The sequence below is a fragment of the Parasteatoda tepidariorum genome, chromosome 3 (assembly GCF_982258835.1).
Source record: "Parasteatoda tepidariorum strain Cologne lab strain chromosome 3, Ptep-v5.0, whole genome shotgun sequence".
Classification (NCBI taxonomy): Eukaryota; Metazoa; Arthropoda; class Arachnida; order Araneae; family Theridiidae; genus Parasteatoda; species Parasteatoda tepidariorum.
In genome coordinates this window covers 66,972,504-66,987,480 of record NC_141757.1, presented here as the reverse complement: position 1 = coordinate 66,987,480, position 14,977 = coordinate 66,972,504, and the positions used below count along the sequence as shown (strand labels likewise).

General features: G+C 28.8%; 1 protein-coding gene across 6 annotated transcripts in view; it reads left to right on the top strand.

The window, feature by feature from the left end:
- IFT46 (intraflagellar transport 46) overlaps window positions 1-14,316 on the top strand; it is a 32,052-nt gene extending 17,736 nt beyond the window's left edge. For all 6 annotated transcript variants that reach the window (XM_021144364.4, XM_043053149.3, XM_071180749.2 and 3 more), the window contains 5 exons: window positions 7,574-7,686; window positions 11,403-11,469; window positions 12,329-12,389; window positions 12,471-12,556; window positions 13,897-14,316. In XM_021144364.4, the coding sequence (XP_021000023.1) occupies window positions 7,574-7,686; window positions 11,403-11,469; window positions 12,329-12,389; window positions 12,471-12,556; window positions 13,897-14,001 (432 nt within the window). In that variant the 3' untranslated portion in view covers window positions 14,002-14,316. The remainder of the gene's footprint in view (window positions 1-7,573; window positions 7,687-11,402; window positions 11,470-12,328; window positions 12,390-12,470; window positions 12,557-13,896) is intronic.
- Window positions 14,317-14,977: the final 661 nt, after the last annotated feature.

Sequence of the window (14,977 nt, the reverse complement as noted above, 5' to 3'; positions counted from 1 at the left end):
TAATAATGGGAAGGGTCCCTACAGTTTCATTAGTATAAATTTGCACGAACTTGGGCATACACGCTGTCACCTGTGCCTGTGAAGCACCCGAACTTAGTTTTCCTGTCGAATATCTCCAACTGCATTATCTGCAGGTTGACTTTGGACATTTCTACTCATTCTCTGCCTGGCACGGCAGTATCTAGCAATATGCCCAACTCTACCACAATTGTAACAGGGACCTATCCTCCTCTCATTACTTCTATTATCTCTAAACGCTACTGCCCCTCTATCATGATTTCCCATATTTCCAGTTACTCTAGTCTCTAGTTTCTCTACCTTTTCAGTTAATTTCTCTATGGTGGATGCCAGGTTTGCACAAACAGCAGCCAACCCATTCTCATTTTGTTCAACTTTAAATATCTCTGTTGGGAACTGTAAAAACGGATTATTCGTGGCCTTCACGGTTAGCCAGGCACTCTCCTCCAGAATAGCTAACTTTTTTAACTCCTCCAAGCTTTGCGGGTTTCGAGCCAAAACTCCTCTCAGAATATTAGGGTGTAAATTTAACTTTAACATACTAAATAGCATATGGTTTCTTTGTGTCTCTTTTGTTTCAGTGTCACATTGACCAAAATCCAAAAATTTGCTTTTTTGCACGGCCTGTGCCAAATATCTCTCAACTGGCATATCTACGGGTTGCCTGAAGGCCATAAACTCAAAAAGAGCCGTTGAAGGAGAAACTTTTTTACCATATAGATTAAGCAACTTATCTTTCAACTTTTTAAAATTGTCAATGTCTTCCCCAAATTCATTTATACAGTCTCTGGCTTCCCCAAACAACCTATCTTTGAGTGCAAAATACTTTTCTGACTCTGTCCAATTCCACTGCGACGCGGAAGCTTGTAGGCGCTCAAGAAATTCCTCCACCGATACTGTAGAGTCCCTTCCTCTAAACGTGGGGAGTACTTGCAATGTTAAAAGGGAAAAATTACCAGGTATAAATACACCCGTTTGACCATCCTGTGGCGAAAGCTTATCTTTAGGACACATATTCGATTACAATTCAAATTTCACAAGCACACTATTAATTGAGTAAATCTTAACTTGTTTACGTCTATTTCAAAAACTGGGAATACATGAATACACTCAAATATGATACAACTTTAAAACACATAAAAAGTCAAATGTTAGCATCTGGAAATGCAAAAGATTGCAGCACCAATTTAGGCCCTATCTATTAAATTTGCCTATCCTGGTCACGGCACCAATTTGTACCGTTACCCCTTTGGCTGTGATCTCAAAATTTAAATTTAGTAACGGTTACCCAGGTTATTTAGTAGACAAATATCTAATGAATTACAGAAAACTTTCAACATTTAAAACTCATTTTTATTGCACCTCTAAATCTTCAAAAAACATAATTTCACACATTTCCAAATGCCAACATGGGAATAAACATTTATACATTAATTAAAACAAAAATGCAACCTTAAAACACTCAAGCATAACCTTCAACTTCTACAGTTCAAAAAAAGACATTTAAAAAATAAGAACTGCATTTAACATTTCTAAAAACACAGACTTGGTTTATAATATCTATAAATTACACTTAAATACTGATTGTTCTCCTACACAAAAAAAACACAACATAACAGTTCAGAATTTTCGGTAAATGATTCCTCTAAAATGTTAACGAAATAAAATTTAAAGTTTTATAAGTACCCTACGGAATTTACTGCTTTCACTCTGGAACCGCCCACCGGAAAGGTAGATGAACTCATGGACAAACTCCTTGGCTAGGATCTCGAAATTTCTCCAGCTATTTTAATTTCAAGCGACTTAGGCATGTAGAAGGGGGACACCGGACGTCCAGCATAGATTCCTTCGGACTTGGCCCATCGTCTCAAAGATATCGGCTTTTGGCTAATCCCGGTAGTCCTTCCCGCTAGAGACTTCAGTTTAGCTTTCCCTAAGGTTACGATCCACCATCTCCGAGATACTGTCACGAACCACTCCTTCAGCGGACAAACTCCGTATCCCCAGGATACTGCTCTGATTAACTGCTTACTACTGGTACTGCAACTGCTACTCGCCACATTCATCGCTTCTCTTTTATCCTCCCGTCAACAAGGCGAAAGAATCTAGACTGACCTGTTTACCACGTCCAGAGTCATCCCGCATCCGGCGGACGTCAGAACCAAAAAAAAAAGATCCCTGAGAAAAACCGTCATGAATCCACTAATACCCTATACAAGTTATAATACCATCTTCAATAAATATTAATAAATTTAGTTACATAGATTTTACCCAAAAAAATCCCTTTTTAAAAGACTAATTCAAAATTTCTAAAGAAAATATCATTATGATTGAATTTAAACTTTACCGTAGTGGTGCCATCTACACACAAATAATCTATCTTTAAAAGTATTACAAAAAAAAAAACTTATAATAAATTTCAATTTATTACAATACCATCGCCTCACCGAAAAAAAATTAAAATACTTTTAATTTTTTGAAACACTATAGCACTATGTTAAAATGACCTGGAACACTATCAAGAAATCAAGAAAACTAAATTACTGGTTTCACACAAAAAATTCCGTTTTTTCCTTTTCTCTAAGCTGTTCATAAATAATTCCTATTTAAAGTTCAAAATCTCTAAAAGCACCACGCGGCTTTAAACCTACTTTTAGATCTTTATCACTAAAATCAAATCTGACCCTAACAATGTGCACCTTGCAAGGAAACAGAAAAGAGGAATCAAATATGCTCCAAAGTAGTTTAAACTACACTTAACTTTAAAAAACATTATAACTCAGATTTACACTTAGCAATACCTTTTCCAGCGGCCCATAGGGGGTCAGGAAAAGATTGTACTTATTTGTCCTGATTTTCGAGTGTGTTTGCAGATCATTTCATTTTATACTACAAATGTGGATTTTAAAATGATTGATCTGGAGAATTGAATAATTTATGTTTCCTCCAACAGCTTTTTATTTTAATTGATAATGTTATTGATGTCTGCAAAATTCGATAGTTCAAACTTAGGGATTGTTCACTTATTATATATATATATATGATTAAGGCATATAGTTTTACTTGTAGGATTTACTGTTTTAAACTTTTGTGAATTCTGACATTTTATGAAAAATAAACTCAATTAACAAGTTTACATTTTCAAATTAAGGTGATGAGTTTAAGGATTTTGCATTTATTTATTATTTACAGCAAATTCAGTAAGATTTTTTTATGGTGGAGTTTCTTAATTAATGATTTATTTTTATCATCCAATTTTGAAAATGATCAATTCAAATCTACAATGCAGTAATAACATCATTGAATTTCTAATTGGTAAATCAAGGAATAATCCGCTAAATTATTTTTATTCAAAAATGATCAGAAGCATATTTGTGTTTTTTTCTGATATTATTTTATTTTTATTTCATATTTCATAACTGTCGTTAAACAGCAGACCCAATTTAGGGTTTACAACTACTAATGTTCAAATCTGTGGCCTTGTAATTTTTGACTCAATCCAGAAAACAAGGAAACTCCTGGATCAAGTATTGGGAGAAATTTGCCTCCATGGAGAACTTTTTGATGGAACTAATCGGCTTTTGCGCTACATGGAGAGGAAATCCACAAAGGCCTCCCATGGTTGTTGACTACAAGGGGACTCTAACCCGTGATACATCTACCACTGAGGATATTTCACGTCAGCACTGTAGTTGGTGTGAGCTGGGTGGGGAATTCGTATCGATCAGCTATCGCTGGGATTCAAATCCGGTTCACCTCATTGGAAAGTAGACGCTCCATCCCCTGAGTCACTGACTGAGGCTGATCTTCTGACTTAAATTAAACTTTTCTTTAAAATTATGTGATTAAGAAAGTCATAATTTCAATTACAAATTTTAATTAAATATTGAGTTAAATCAAGAGCGCTGTGAACATATATTTTTGGAAAGGGGAGAATTACCATTTTGCCACATGAAATTCCTAATTTGACCAAATCATAAATAAACACAAGCAAAAATACTTACAATAAACAGGCAATTGGAGGTACTCTAAATCACTTTTCTAGATGAAACTAAATAACATTTTGAAAAAATATATATTAATACCTTTAATAAGTATTTTTAAATTTGCAACAAAAGTGAAAAAAAAAAGTCTTTAAAATGGTGGTCTCAAATTAGACGAGTGTAATAAGAAGACAAATCTAATAAACAACAAGACAGGCTTGATTGTGGGAAGAAACAGAGCCATATTGTGAAACATGATTTTTTGAAATACTTTTCACACAATCCAAATTTTTACTTGTTATGATCATAGCGTTATAAAAGACTGTTACACAAACATTTAAGTCTCATTATATCGGATGCCATCCTGATAAGGATTTAAAACAATATGTACTTAATTGCGTAAATTATTATATATTTTTAACTTATATAATGCATTATTATTGATGGTTTATGACCCATAGCAACCCATTAAGAAACACGCATCAAAGTGGCAGATTTATTTATTTTTTAGCCAATTATGTAAAAAAATTATTTTAAAATCTTCATTGATCAAATAAGCTTTTAAATCAAAATAATAGTATTTTTTTATTGGTTTTATGGCCTAAATTCAAAAGTACTTCGTTTGAAAGTATATGCAAAATAGAAATGAATGTTTTTTTCGAATATAAAAGAAGATTTATTTCAAAGTAATATTTTAATAAATTTTTTGCTTATTGTTCAGTGAAAATGAGTAATCACTATGACCTAATTCTTACAACGATACTGAATTAATTGTTAGTTCTCCACTTCTCTAACATAGTATTCACACCAGTGAATTTTAAGAAATTCCTGAGAAATATATTATTAAATTGTAAAACTGTAAACTGTAAATAAAAACTGTAGCTTGTAGAGAAAAATAGATTGCAGATTTAAAATCAGCGGCATCAAAAATATCTAAGAACCATTCAGAAGTCTCAAATGGAAACTAGAATATTAGAAAATTAATAAAATTATATTATATTTTATCTATTTAACATATTGAATAAGCATATTTTTAAGTCTAAATCAGTAATCAAATCAAGTTTATTAGGAATTGATGAAAGAGATTTGCTACAACCATAGAGTTAACTAATTTCTTTTGTACAAAAATACATTCTTTTGGTCATTGTTCGATTAACAAATAATAAACAATGTGTTATGCAGAAGAAGTGAGCGAATACAGAGTAGAAGTTAAATATTCTGTGCATCATGCTTTAAACTGAAAATGTAATGTAAGCTAAAAATTTAAAATTAAAAAAAAACTTTTTTTCTTCTTTGAATTCAAAATTTTAAAATATATTAATTTGACTGATAATTTGATAGAAAGCCGTAATCTTTGAAGAATTAAATATACATGAGAATGTATTTCATTAACTTGATAAAAATGAAGTACCCTATTGTTAATATTTTTATAGTGTTTCTTTTTTTTCACCAACTCACTGCTGATTAAGAGATTTTATACTTAATTATTCTTCTCAATAAATAAAATAATTAATGAACCATTTGATAAGTAACTAATAAAGAGGAATAAATAAATTCGTAAAGTCAAATAAATATAATTAATGATTTTTCTATCGACTGATTTCATTTCCTATGATTTGTTAATCGGAAATGGGGCAAAATACCGAATATGAATCAAATATTTTGCTGCTCATGCTTCAGGAAAATTTAGGTTTCACTAAAGGAAATTAGAAAATAATTAAAAAAAAATTGATTATAGAATTGAAAATTTTATTAATTTATTAAAATTACATTCACTTGTTGAATTCAAGAAACAGGGTAATAAGCAAAATTAAGGTTATTATTTTCAAATTACCTTTGGTAATTCGCATTTTGAATTAGTCTTTCTTTTCTCCCTGCATCGAAAGGATTTGAAGGTGCTCCCAACATTTTAATCATCTGGTAATTTCCATTGTGGCAAAATTCTGACTTCGATACAATCAAACTGTATCTAGTATTTACCAATTCACTGTCATGTTATATATTTCTATTTATTTACCTTTTTTAGAGGAAGAAGTAGTGAGTTATTTAGAACCTAATCTCACAATTTTATTAGGAAATGAGATGTGTGTCGCGAATGTTTGATTTGAAATGTAAAGAAGGGAATAGATTTGCAGGAGACACGAAAATAGCGTAATGAATACATGACCCCTATCTTATATTTCAATGATATGTAAAAAAACTAGAAATACTTAAGAATTTCACAAATATTTTTTAAATATAGAAAAAAAAAGAGGAGAGAGAAAATGAAATTTCATAAATTTGCTGAATGGTTAGACAAGATTTTCTGAATGGAGAAAATCTTTGGGAGGTTGCAAACCTCCAGTGATATCCCAGTCTGTTGCCCCTGGGTGAAGTTTATTTTTTTAGTGCTATAAAAACTTTCTGTGTATAACTCAAATGATTTTAAGTTGCTCAGTGTTCTTTTAATAAAATTATAATTAGGTAGAAAAAATTGTACTTTTTTTAAGTTTGATGTTTTTGCTGTTTTTCAAAGTTGTCTGTTAGGTATTTTTTCAAAAATGTCATAGTTTTTTTCTTTGGTCCACTATGAGGTCCGCAATCAAATCAAATTAGATATGTTTTTATGAAATTGAGTGACTCTTCTACATTTTTAGATACTATTAAAACTTTTTATTTGCTGTAATTTACATGCACTGGTTCAATTATTTTTAATGCTGATGCTTTTTTTTTTAAACCAACTTAATATCATTCTAACATTTATGTCTAATTATTTTCTACAAGAGGAAAAATTAAATATACCAGTGGCACTATTATTCAAACTTTACTTTTACAAAGTTTACTTTTTTCTGCTAAATAAATTGTCATTATATGTTTGCTATTATTTAAGATAACAAATCTAATCTGAAAATGAAACTAATTTACAAATGCAGAAAAAAACAAAAAGGTAAATTAGCAATTAAAACATTAAATCAAAATGGAAAAGTCTCTTAAGCAGCTAAAACCCAATTTGCTTTATTTTAATTTAGATATTCAAAAAAAAACAATTAAAGCAGGAAAAAGCAATAAAAAAAAGTAAAAGATGTGTGTTGGCAAGAAAGCACTTTTAGTATTGGCAGTGTGTCCCCAGATAAAGTGCTGTCTTGCCAACACACATATCTTTTACTTTTTTTATTGTTTTTTCCTGCTTTAATTGTTTTTTCGTCTAAATTAAGATAACAAACTCATAATTCAGTTAGGAGGTCAATGTGAAATTGATGATTAAAAAAAATTTTTTTTGAATTAAAATGTAATCTAAAAATATGAGCTAAAAAATAACAAATTTATATCTTGAAATAAGAGATTATTCGTAAAAAAAAGTTGTCTATTTATGCTATTAAGGTAAAAAGTATTAATTTTTAAGTTTTAATTCAGGAAAGTAACATTTTCCTTTATTGATTTCATTCTTTTATTAATTTATGCAAGTTTATATTAATGACAAAGTTTAGTTGTTCTACAGATTATAAAACTTGGTTTTATTGTTGATATTTTCGATTTGTTTTCAGTTTTTAAATATTATTTTACGATACCTACTATTATCTGAATCATTACAGGTAGTGAAAAGTCTAGAAAATGCAGACAAACGTCCTAAAGAAATAGATGCATGGATTAACAGTATATCTAATTTGCGTAGATCGAAGCCACCCCCTACAGTTCATTATTCAAGGTAAGCTGATACATTACTATTATTTTTTTTGCAAGTTCACTGTGTCAATACTGCCTCAGATTTATTCGCTGTTCAATGAATATATAAAGAAAAGCCAGTATCGTTTGTAATTTTGTATGGCAATTAAGAAACTGCTATTGAAGAAATGCTTATAATTATAAAGTAAACGTAACTATGCAGAATAACCCTACTTACATTAATGTATGTATGGTGTGCAAAATAAAAAAAGGTATCACCTTACATAACTTTGGTTGTAAGATCGGATGTGCACAAACTAACTACCAATCTTTATGGTTCAAAAGGGTGGCCTTGCATTTACTAATTACTTTGTGCCAACGGCAATTTAGGTTGCAGAAACAGCCACAAAAATGTACTTTCTCTAAATAAACATACTTTTTTTCCCTCCAAAGTATTTGGTTTTTTGGCCATCAAAATATGGGAGAAATATGATCCTAATAATTTAGGCAAAAGAGTAGTCATAGGTTTTGTCACAGTTGCACTTGGTCTAATGTTGCAATTCATTCTTTATTTAAATCTTTTCTTTTAATTTTTTTAAACCTTTATTTACCTATAATTTTGTAACAATTTGAGTTTATTCTATGCGAAATTCTCAAGTGATTTTTTTTCATTAAGGAATTTTTTCTCAATTTAAATGTTTTGTTTAAAGATTATCAGTTTGATGTACACATGTAAAATTAGAATTAAAGGAAATCTGAACATATAGTTTAGATTGTCATCATTTTTGTGCTGGTTGTGTTATTCCTCGTGTATGCAGTGAGTACATTTTGTTGTTTTGAGGCACATGTTTGTTTTAATTGGAAACATCCCATCACTATCTTAAATGTTATGCTTGTAATTGGATATAGCAAGACATATTATCTGGACCAATCTGTTCAGTGTTAACCTCACGTATTGTGGCCATTGAATTTATTGAGTTTTTGCTTTTCCTGCATTTTCACGATTGTTTTGTACTATCACTTTTTGTAAATGATCATGTTCCCCTTTATTTAATTAGTTTGGATCCTATATCCAGCCTTAATTTTGTTTGTTTGTTTTAATTGTTATTTTCCATTCAATGATTGATGAATAATATCCGAATCCAAATATAATTTCGTTCCATTTAAATTCATAAAATTATTATTGTAATTTGCCTTCTAATATAATTCTGAAACCACCATTAAATCTATCATCCATCAATAGAATTCATTTATCCATTATTATGTAAGTAAAATATTTAATTTGCAATAATGACATCTACATTATTTAAATTTTCATCTGCAACAAAGCAATTTTACAATCAGTATTTTATATTACTTTTATTTTGTAACGGGTTTAAATCCCTTAATATTAATTAAACTTTATTTCATACTAATTATTATAAAAAAAGTTGTATTTTTAAATTTTTATTTCTCTAGAACTATATGGCCCATTCCACTAAAACTTAGCATTTTGACAAAGTTGCACAAAAAAAAAGCATTAAAATTTGTATACCGTATAATTCAAAAATTTTTTGATCATCATTAAAGTAATAAATAAATATAATATTTAATTTTTTATGTCGCATTGTCTTTGGATAAATGAGAAATTCTGTGCAAAATTATTTAATTATCTTAAATAGTTTTAATGATATCCTGATATATACAAAAAGTGAAAATAACATCAAAGAGGCCAAACTTTGACTTCTCTTTTGCCTAAACTATTAAAACTCTATTTTCCGAAATGCTGCTATCCTTTTCATCTTTTTAAAACCATTAAAAAGGTATATTTAAGCCAAGAAAGTATGCTTTTGTGATTGTGCAGACAATATTTTAAATTATGGAAAATAAGTATTTTAGTGTGTGTAAGGTTATTGCCCTTGAATCATTAAGATTACATCTTATTACATGAATATCCAATTATTTTAATAAAAGTTATAAGGTGTGAAATTTTTATTTTATGCTCTGTAATTTCTTTTTGAGTCATATCTGCTAGAAATGTGATACAACGAGGAGTAATATTAATGAACTTTCATGTCTCTATTGTTTAACATAATTATCCAATTGAGAGCTTAAGCAATGTGTTTATTTTTTTAATTTCTGACTGTAATTTCTGACTTTAATTTCTGACATAATTTTAATTTTTACTGTAAATAAGTACTTGAAGTAATTAAGTAAGTAATTTTAAATACTTGAAATGTATTACCTTGGCCATAATGATGAATATAAAAATCGAGACTGTGTATTATTGATTTATTTATGTTCCTCCACATTGTGTTAACAAAAATGGCAAGTCATTAATGTAAAACACATCAAAGAATTTTTTTAGAAAATAAGTTGAAAGAGTAGAAAGTCTAAAAATATAAAAAAATACCTGGCTAACAAAAGCATGAATAAAATAAACAAAGCATATAACAAGATAAATTAAAATTAAAAGCAGGAGAAAGTTGTTGATTTTTGAAAAGACTAGGAGGCTTCGCCCCCTGCTTGCTATCGCTCGCCAACCCCCGGAACTGCTTTCGCATTTCATTTCGGATTGCTTCGCAATCTGATGCTCGCTTTGTTCGCTCATTGGATACGTTCTTAACGTCTAGCTTTTGTATACTTTTTTGAACACTGAAGTTCCGAAAACTTTTCACTGTAGAAAATTCTAAACCTGTGCATTTCAATATTAATTTGAAATTGCAAACAGTTCACATATTTTTCTTAATCACACTATTCTAAATTTCAGTTGTTGAGAAAAGTAACTGTTGTAAGTTTTGTTTTAAAGTCTTTCCCACCAGAGGGCTAAAACCATGTGTTGTAAAACAATATGAAATAGTACTGAACGCCGGATGTAATCCATCGGCTTCGATGAAGATAATTTTGTGAGAATTTTTTTGATAATTCGGTGAGAATTCACCCGATTAGACATATGATGCTCACTACATGCTCTTGCGCGCCGAAGCCTATCAATTAAAACGTATTAGCGTTTTATGTAACATGGATTAGCCATATGATGCTCACTACGTGCTCTTGCTCGCCGAATCCATCAATTAAAAATGAAAACTGTTGCCAGCGCGAGAAAAGAAATAACATCGGTTTTATTGATACATACGTACGTATTAGCGTTTTATATAATATAGATAGCTTTTGGTTTTGGGGATCTTCTATTTTTTTTGCAAGGTTATTACTAATTCCTTACGGGTACTTAAATTTTGTTAATTTATGTGTAATTGTTAAATAAATGTGTTTTTTTTTTATTTATAAAAACGAACTGTTTCTTAAAATAGCTTGATTCGTCATAAAAGCATTCATATATTATCATGTAGTATATTTCTGCATATTATGTATGAGAAAATATGCTTTTGTAAAGCTGCAATGAATAAGCATGATACTGTTAATTATATATAAGTTCTTGCAAAATTTCTTTATGGAAAAATGACATTTTTTGTGTATAAAAAATATACCAAAAGAAAAAAAAAGATACTAAAAATAAAAAACATATTTAATCTACAGATAGATATTTAAATTTTATTTGAACCTGATTAACATTGATTCTATCAGTTTTACACCACCTATACAACTTTGTGTGTTAAATGATACACCATGTCAATGTTGAACTGTGCTACAATGTAGTTATGTATGCTAAAAAGAACAGGTGCATAGAGATTTAAACATAATTTGAGGCTGCTATTAAAATTGATTTCAACTTTTAGGTAATTCTGTATGTTAAAATGTTTTTTTTTTTTTTTTTTGTAGGAACATGCCAGATATAGAAAGCCTTATGCAGGAATGGCCTCCAGAATTTGAAGAAATTCTTAATCAAGTTAGTATTCAATTTTGTAAATTTTATTTTTATTTGATATTATATACTTTATATTTTGCTTTTCATTTCAGTATGAATATCTATCTACATCAAACCAACTCTCTGTATTGTTTACATTGAATAAATTTTTTATTTTAAAAATGTTTTTTTTTTTTATGAACAATTTAGTTTTAAAACTAAAATATAATATCTTGTTTACTATGAAAATGCATACATCACTCTGTTAAAGAAATTTTAAAACATTTTAAATTTTTTAAATATTAGTTACTAAAAATTTCAATTTCGATTATTATTCTTTTAATTAAACTGTTTTTATTTTCTGTTGCATGAGATTTTTTTAAAGCAGATCTTAGATATTTTTTCAACACTGATTTTAACTGTGCAATGGGTTTTTATCTCCCAGCTACAGCTTTTTTTAGTCTATTAACTGTAACTTTTAGTCTATTTTTTGTCACAGTGTAGAAGTTTGAAAAAGTAATAGTTAGCAGGGGATGGCATAAATGTTGGGACGAACTTTTAGTGGAGCTGGGGTACATCATCAAGATTAAACTTGCATATAAACCCACACCCGAAAATATCGTCATATGCGGCTAGGGACACTCTCTGTTATGAATTGTTTCTTTGTGTGCTTCTGAACAGGTCTTAATAAGAAGTATCCTTTCTCCTGAATTAGGCAATATCAAGTATTTGTGTAAATGCAATGAAAACTTAGTTTTCAATCGTATTGAAATTTTAAGATTTTAATGAAGGAAAATTTTAAAAAGTATATGTTGTCTTTAGGATTTTTATTAAAATTTATAATTTCACATAGTATCTGAGATGATTTATTATAGCATTTTAATTTCTAAATTTTATAAAGGTTGGAATTCCATCTGCAGATTTAGACTGTTCTTTAGAAGAGTATGTTGAATTGATTTGTGGTGAGATTTTAGCATTTTGTTATAATCATGCGGTCATAATGTTTTTCTTCTTTTTTATGCAATCTATGTTTATAATTTTAGGCTTAATGGATATACCAGTGCATAGATCGAAAATTCAATCTCTACATGTTTTGTTTACTCTTTTCTTGGAATTCCGAAATTCACAGGTTTGTCAAAGTTACTCTCTTGGCTTTTTATATTTTAATACTCAGTATGTAAATTATAGTAGAAGTTTGTTGTTATTATGGGAATATAGGCAATGGTTTTTCTCTTATTAGTTAAGAATGCTATTATGTTGCAAGAAAAAAACTTGTTTTTTAATCAACTAACTACACTGATCAGGAAATTTTCTATTGATACCAGTTTTAACCACATGTGCTGATACAAAGATGCACTTTTCAAAGCAGTTAACTGAAACTTTATGGGAGTTGTTTATTGTTCAGTACTTAATAGGAAAGGGAACAGTCTTTTATATTTGTGTAAAACGATCCAAGAACCTCTCTTTTATTTCTGTGATAATTGCCTGCAGATGTGTATAGCACATCTTCAGCGATTTTTCTTCTTTCCAGCTTAAGTGGTTCACGAACTATGACTTAAACTTAATGGTTCTCCAGGATGACCTCAAATAGGCTAATTAATTTGCACTGATGATATTTTAAGTTACAAAATCAGACAACAAAACATACTTTTGTTCGATTTCATTTGCCATATAAAATTAAACATTCGTTTTGCCATATAAAATTAATGATGTAAAAATTGTATACTTTACACTAAAATTTGTTTCAACTATTGCTAAATAAAAAAATAACAAATAATTAAAAATAATATTTTTATAGAATTATCTTTTGATAAACGAATTCCATAATTGTATGCAAAAGTTTTCAATTTGTTTAAGGAGTTCTTGAGATACAGCGAAATACGCAAAAAGAGAAATTAACATTAAGTGGTCCAAATTTCGGACTATACTTCTGACCAAGCTGTTGTTACCATATTCTCAGATTGCATCAACCTTTTATATTTTAAGGGGTAAGGAATACAAATCTATAAAAAGAAGTACTTTTATTTCATGAATTAGTTAGAATATTTGAAGTCACCCCCTTGAACCATTAAGTTAGAGTCCTAGTACATGAAAATCTGATCCTGAAATTAAAGGTTATTCAGATTGCTTTGTACATAAGTTTGTAATTCTTAAACTTTGATACATTTTCTTAACACTTCTCAGTATTTTAATTCAAGTTTTTCCATTGAGACTCATGATGAATATTTTGAGGTAATAGTTAGTTATATTTTGTTCCATATAATTCTATTGAAAGTAAGTTCTTTGGTAATTTAGAGGATGCTATTTTATTCGCTAAATAACTTTTACTGTAAAAATCTTCTTTTAGCCTGAGTTAATGAGTTAATTGAGCTACTTTATCATTAAAAATTTAAAATGAATTAACATAATGTTATGTATGATTAGTTGTTTTTATATTGCTTAAAACTATTTATAGTATTTCTCATTTAGCATTTCAGATCATTAGTTATGAATAATGATTTTGGAGAATCCATGAAAAATGAAAGTCGATCAGAAGATGAGGATCATTTCCAAAAGACATATATGAGAGAATAAGCACACTGTTGCATGGAAAAATATCAACTGATGCTAATGAACTCATTGAAGGTTCCAGTTCAGTATGAATGATTAATCTTTAGTCTTAAAATTCTAGTCACTAAAAATAGTATGTATTTTTAATTCAGTGATCTGTAGGGATTCCTTTTTTTTGGGGAATGTTCTGATTGTTATAGGTATACTTAAATTTTTAGAAGTATATTTTGAATATTTATTTTCAAACATTGACATTTTTCAAGAAATGTATGATGCTAGTTATCTGTCCACTATGTTTCTTTTAAATAAAGGTACAAATAATTGTTTTGTTGATGCTACTATGATGCATTTTATCTTTCTGAAAAATAACCTTATCAGTTCTTTACAATTACAATCTTAAATTTTATACTATAACAAACTGGTTTAGTGTTATTTGTTAATAATTTATTTATTGAATTATTATAAATTTTCAAAATTTGTAGATTATTCCATGTTACTACACCATTGTTTTAGGAGTAAAAAGTATTTAAAAATTACCTAAACTTATTTCATGTTTGTAACTATAAATTACTTTCATTACTTACTCTATTATTATAAATTACTTACTCTAGTAATTATAAATTGGAAAAATATTTAATCTATTTGATATATCGTTCCCCACGATAAACTTTTTCATTTAAAATTAGTTATTTTTGTACAGAAAAGTCTTAAACTTCATGGCAGTATGAATTTTGATTTAATCAAATCTTGTTTATTCATAACTAGACAGTTAGGGCAGATATAGAAGTATTAACAACTTTTATAATATCCAAGAGGTGTTAAAGTTATGAGATTATGATAGTAAATCATTTTCGTCTTTTTTTCCTTTCCAATTTTGAATTGAAACTTATTTTCTTGTTCAAAGAAAAATATAGCTTATAGATTGTTAAGGAAATGTGTAAATTACTCCCTGATACCAATAAGGGTTGATTGCTAGTATGTCAAATTGTGCAATGCATAT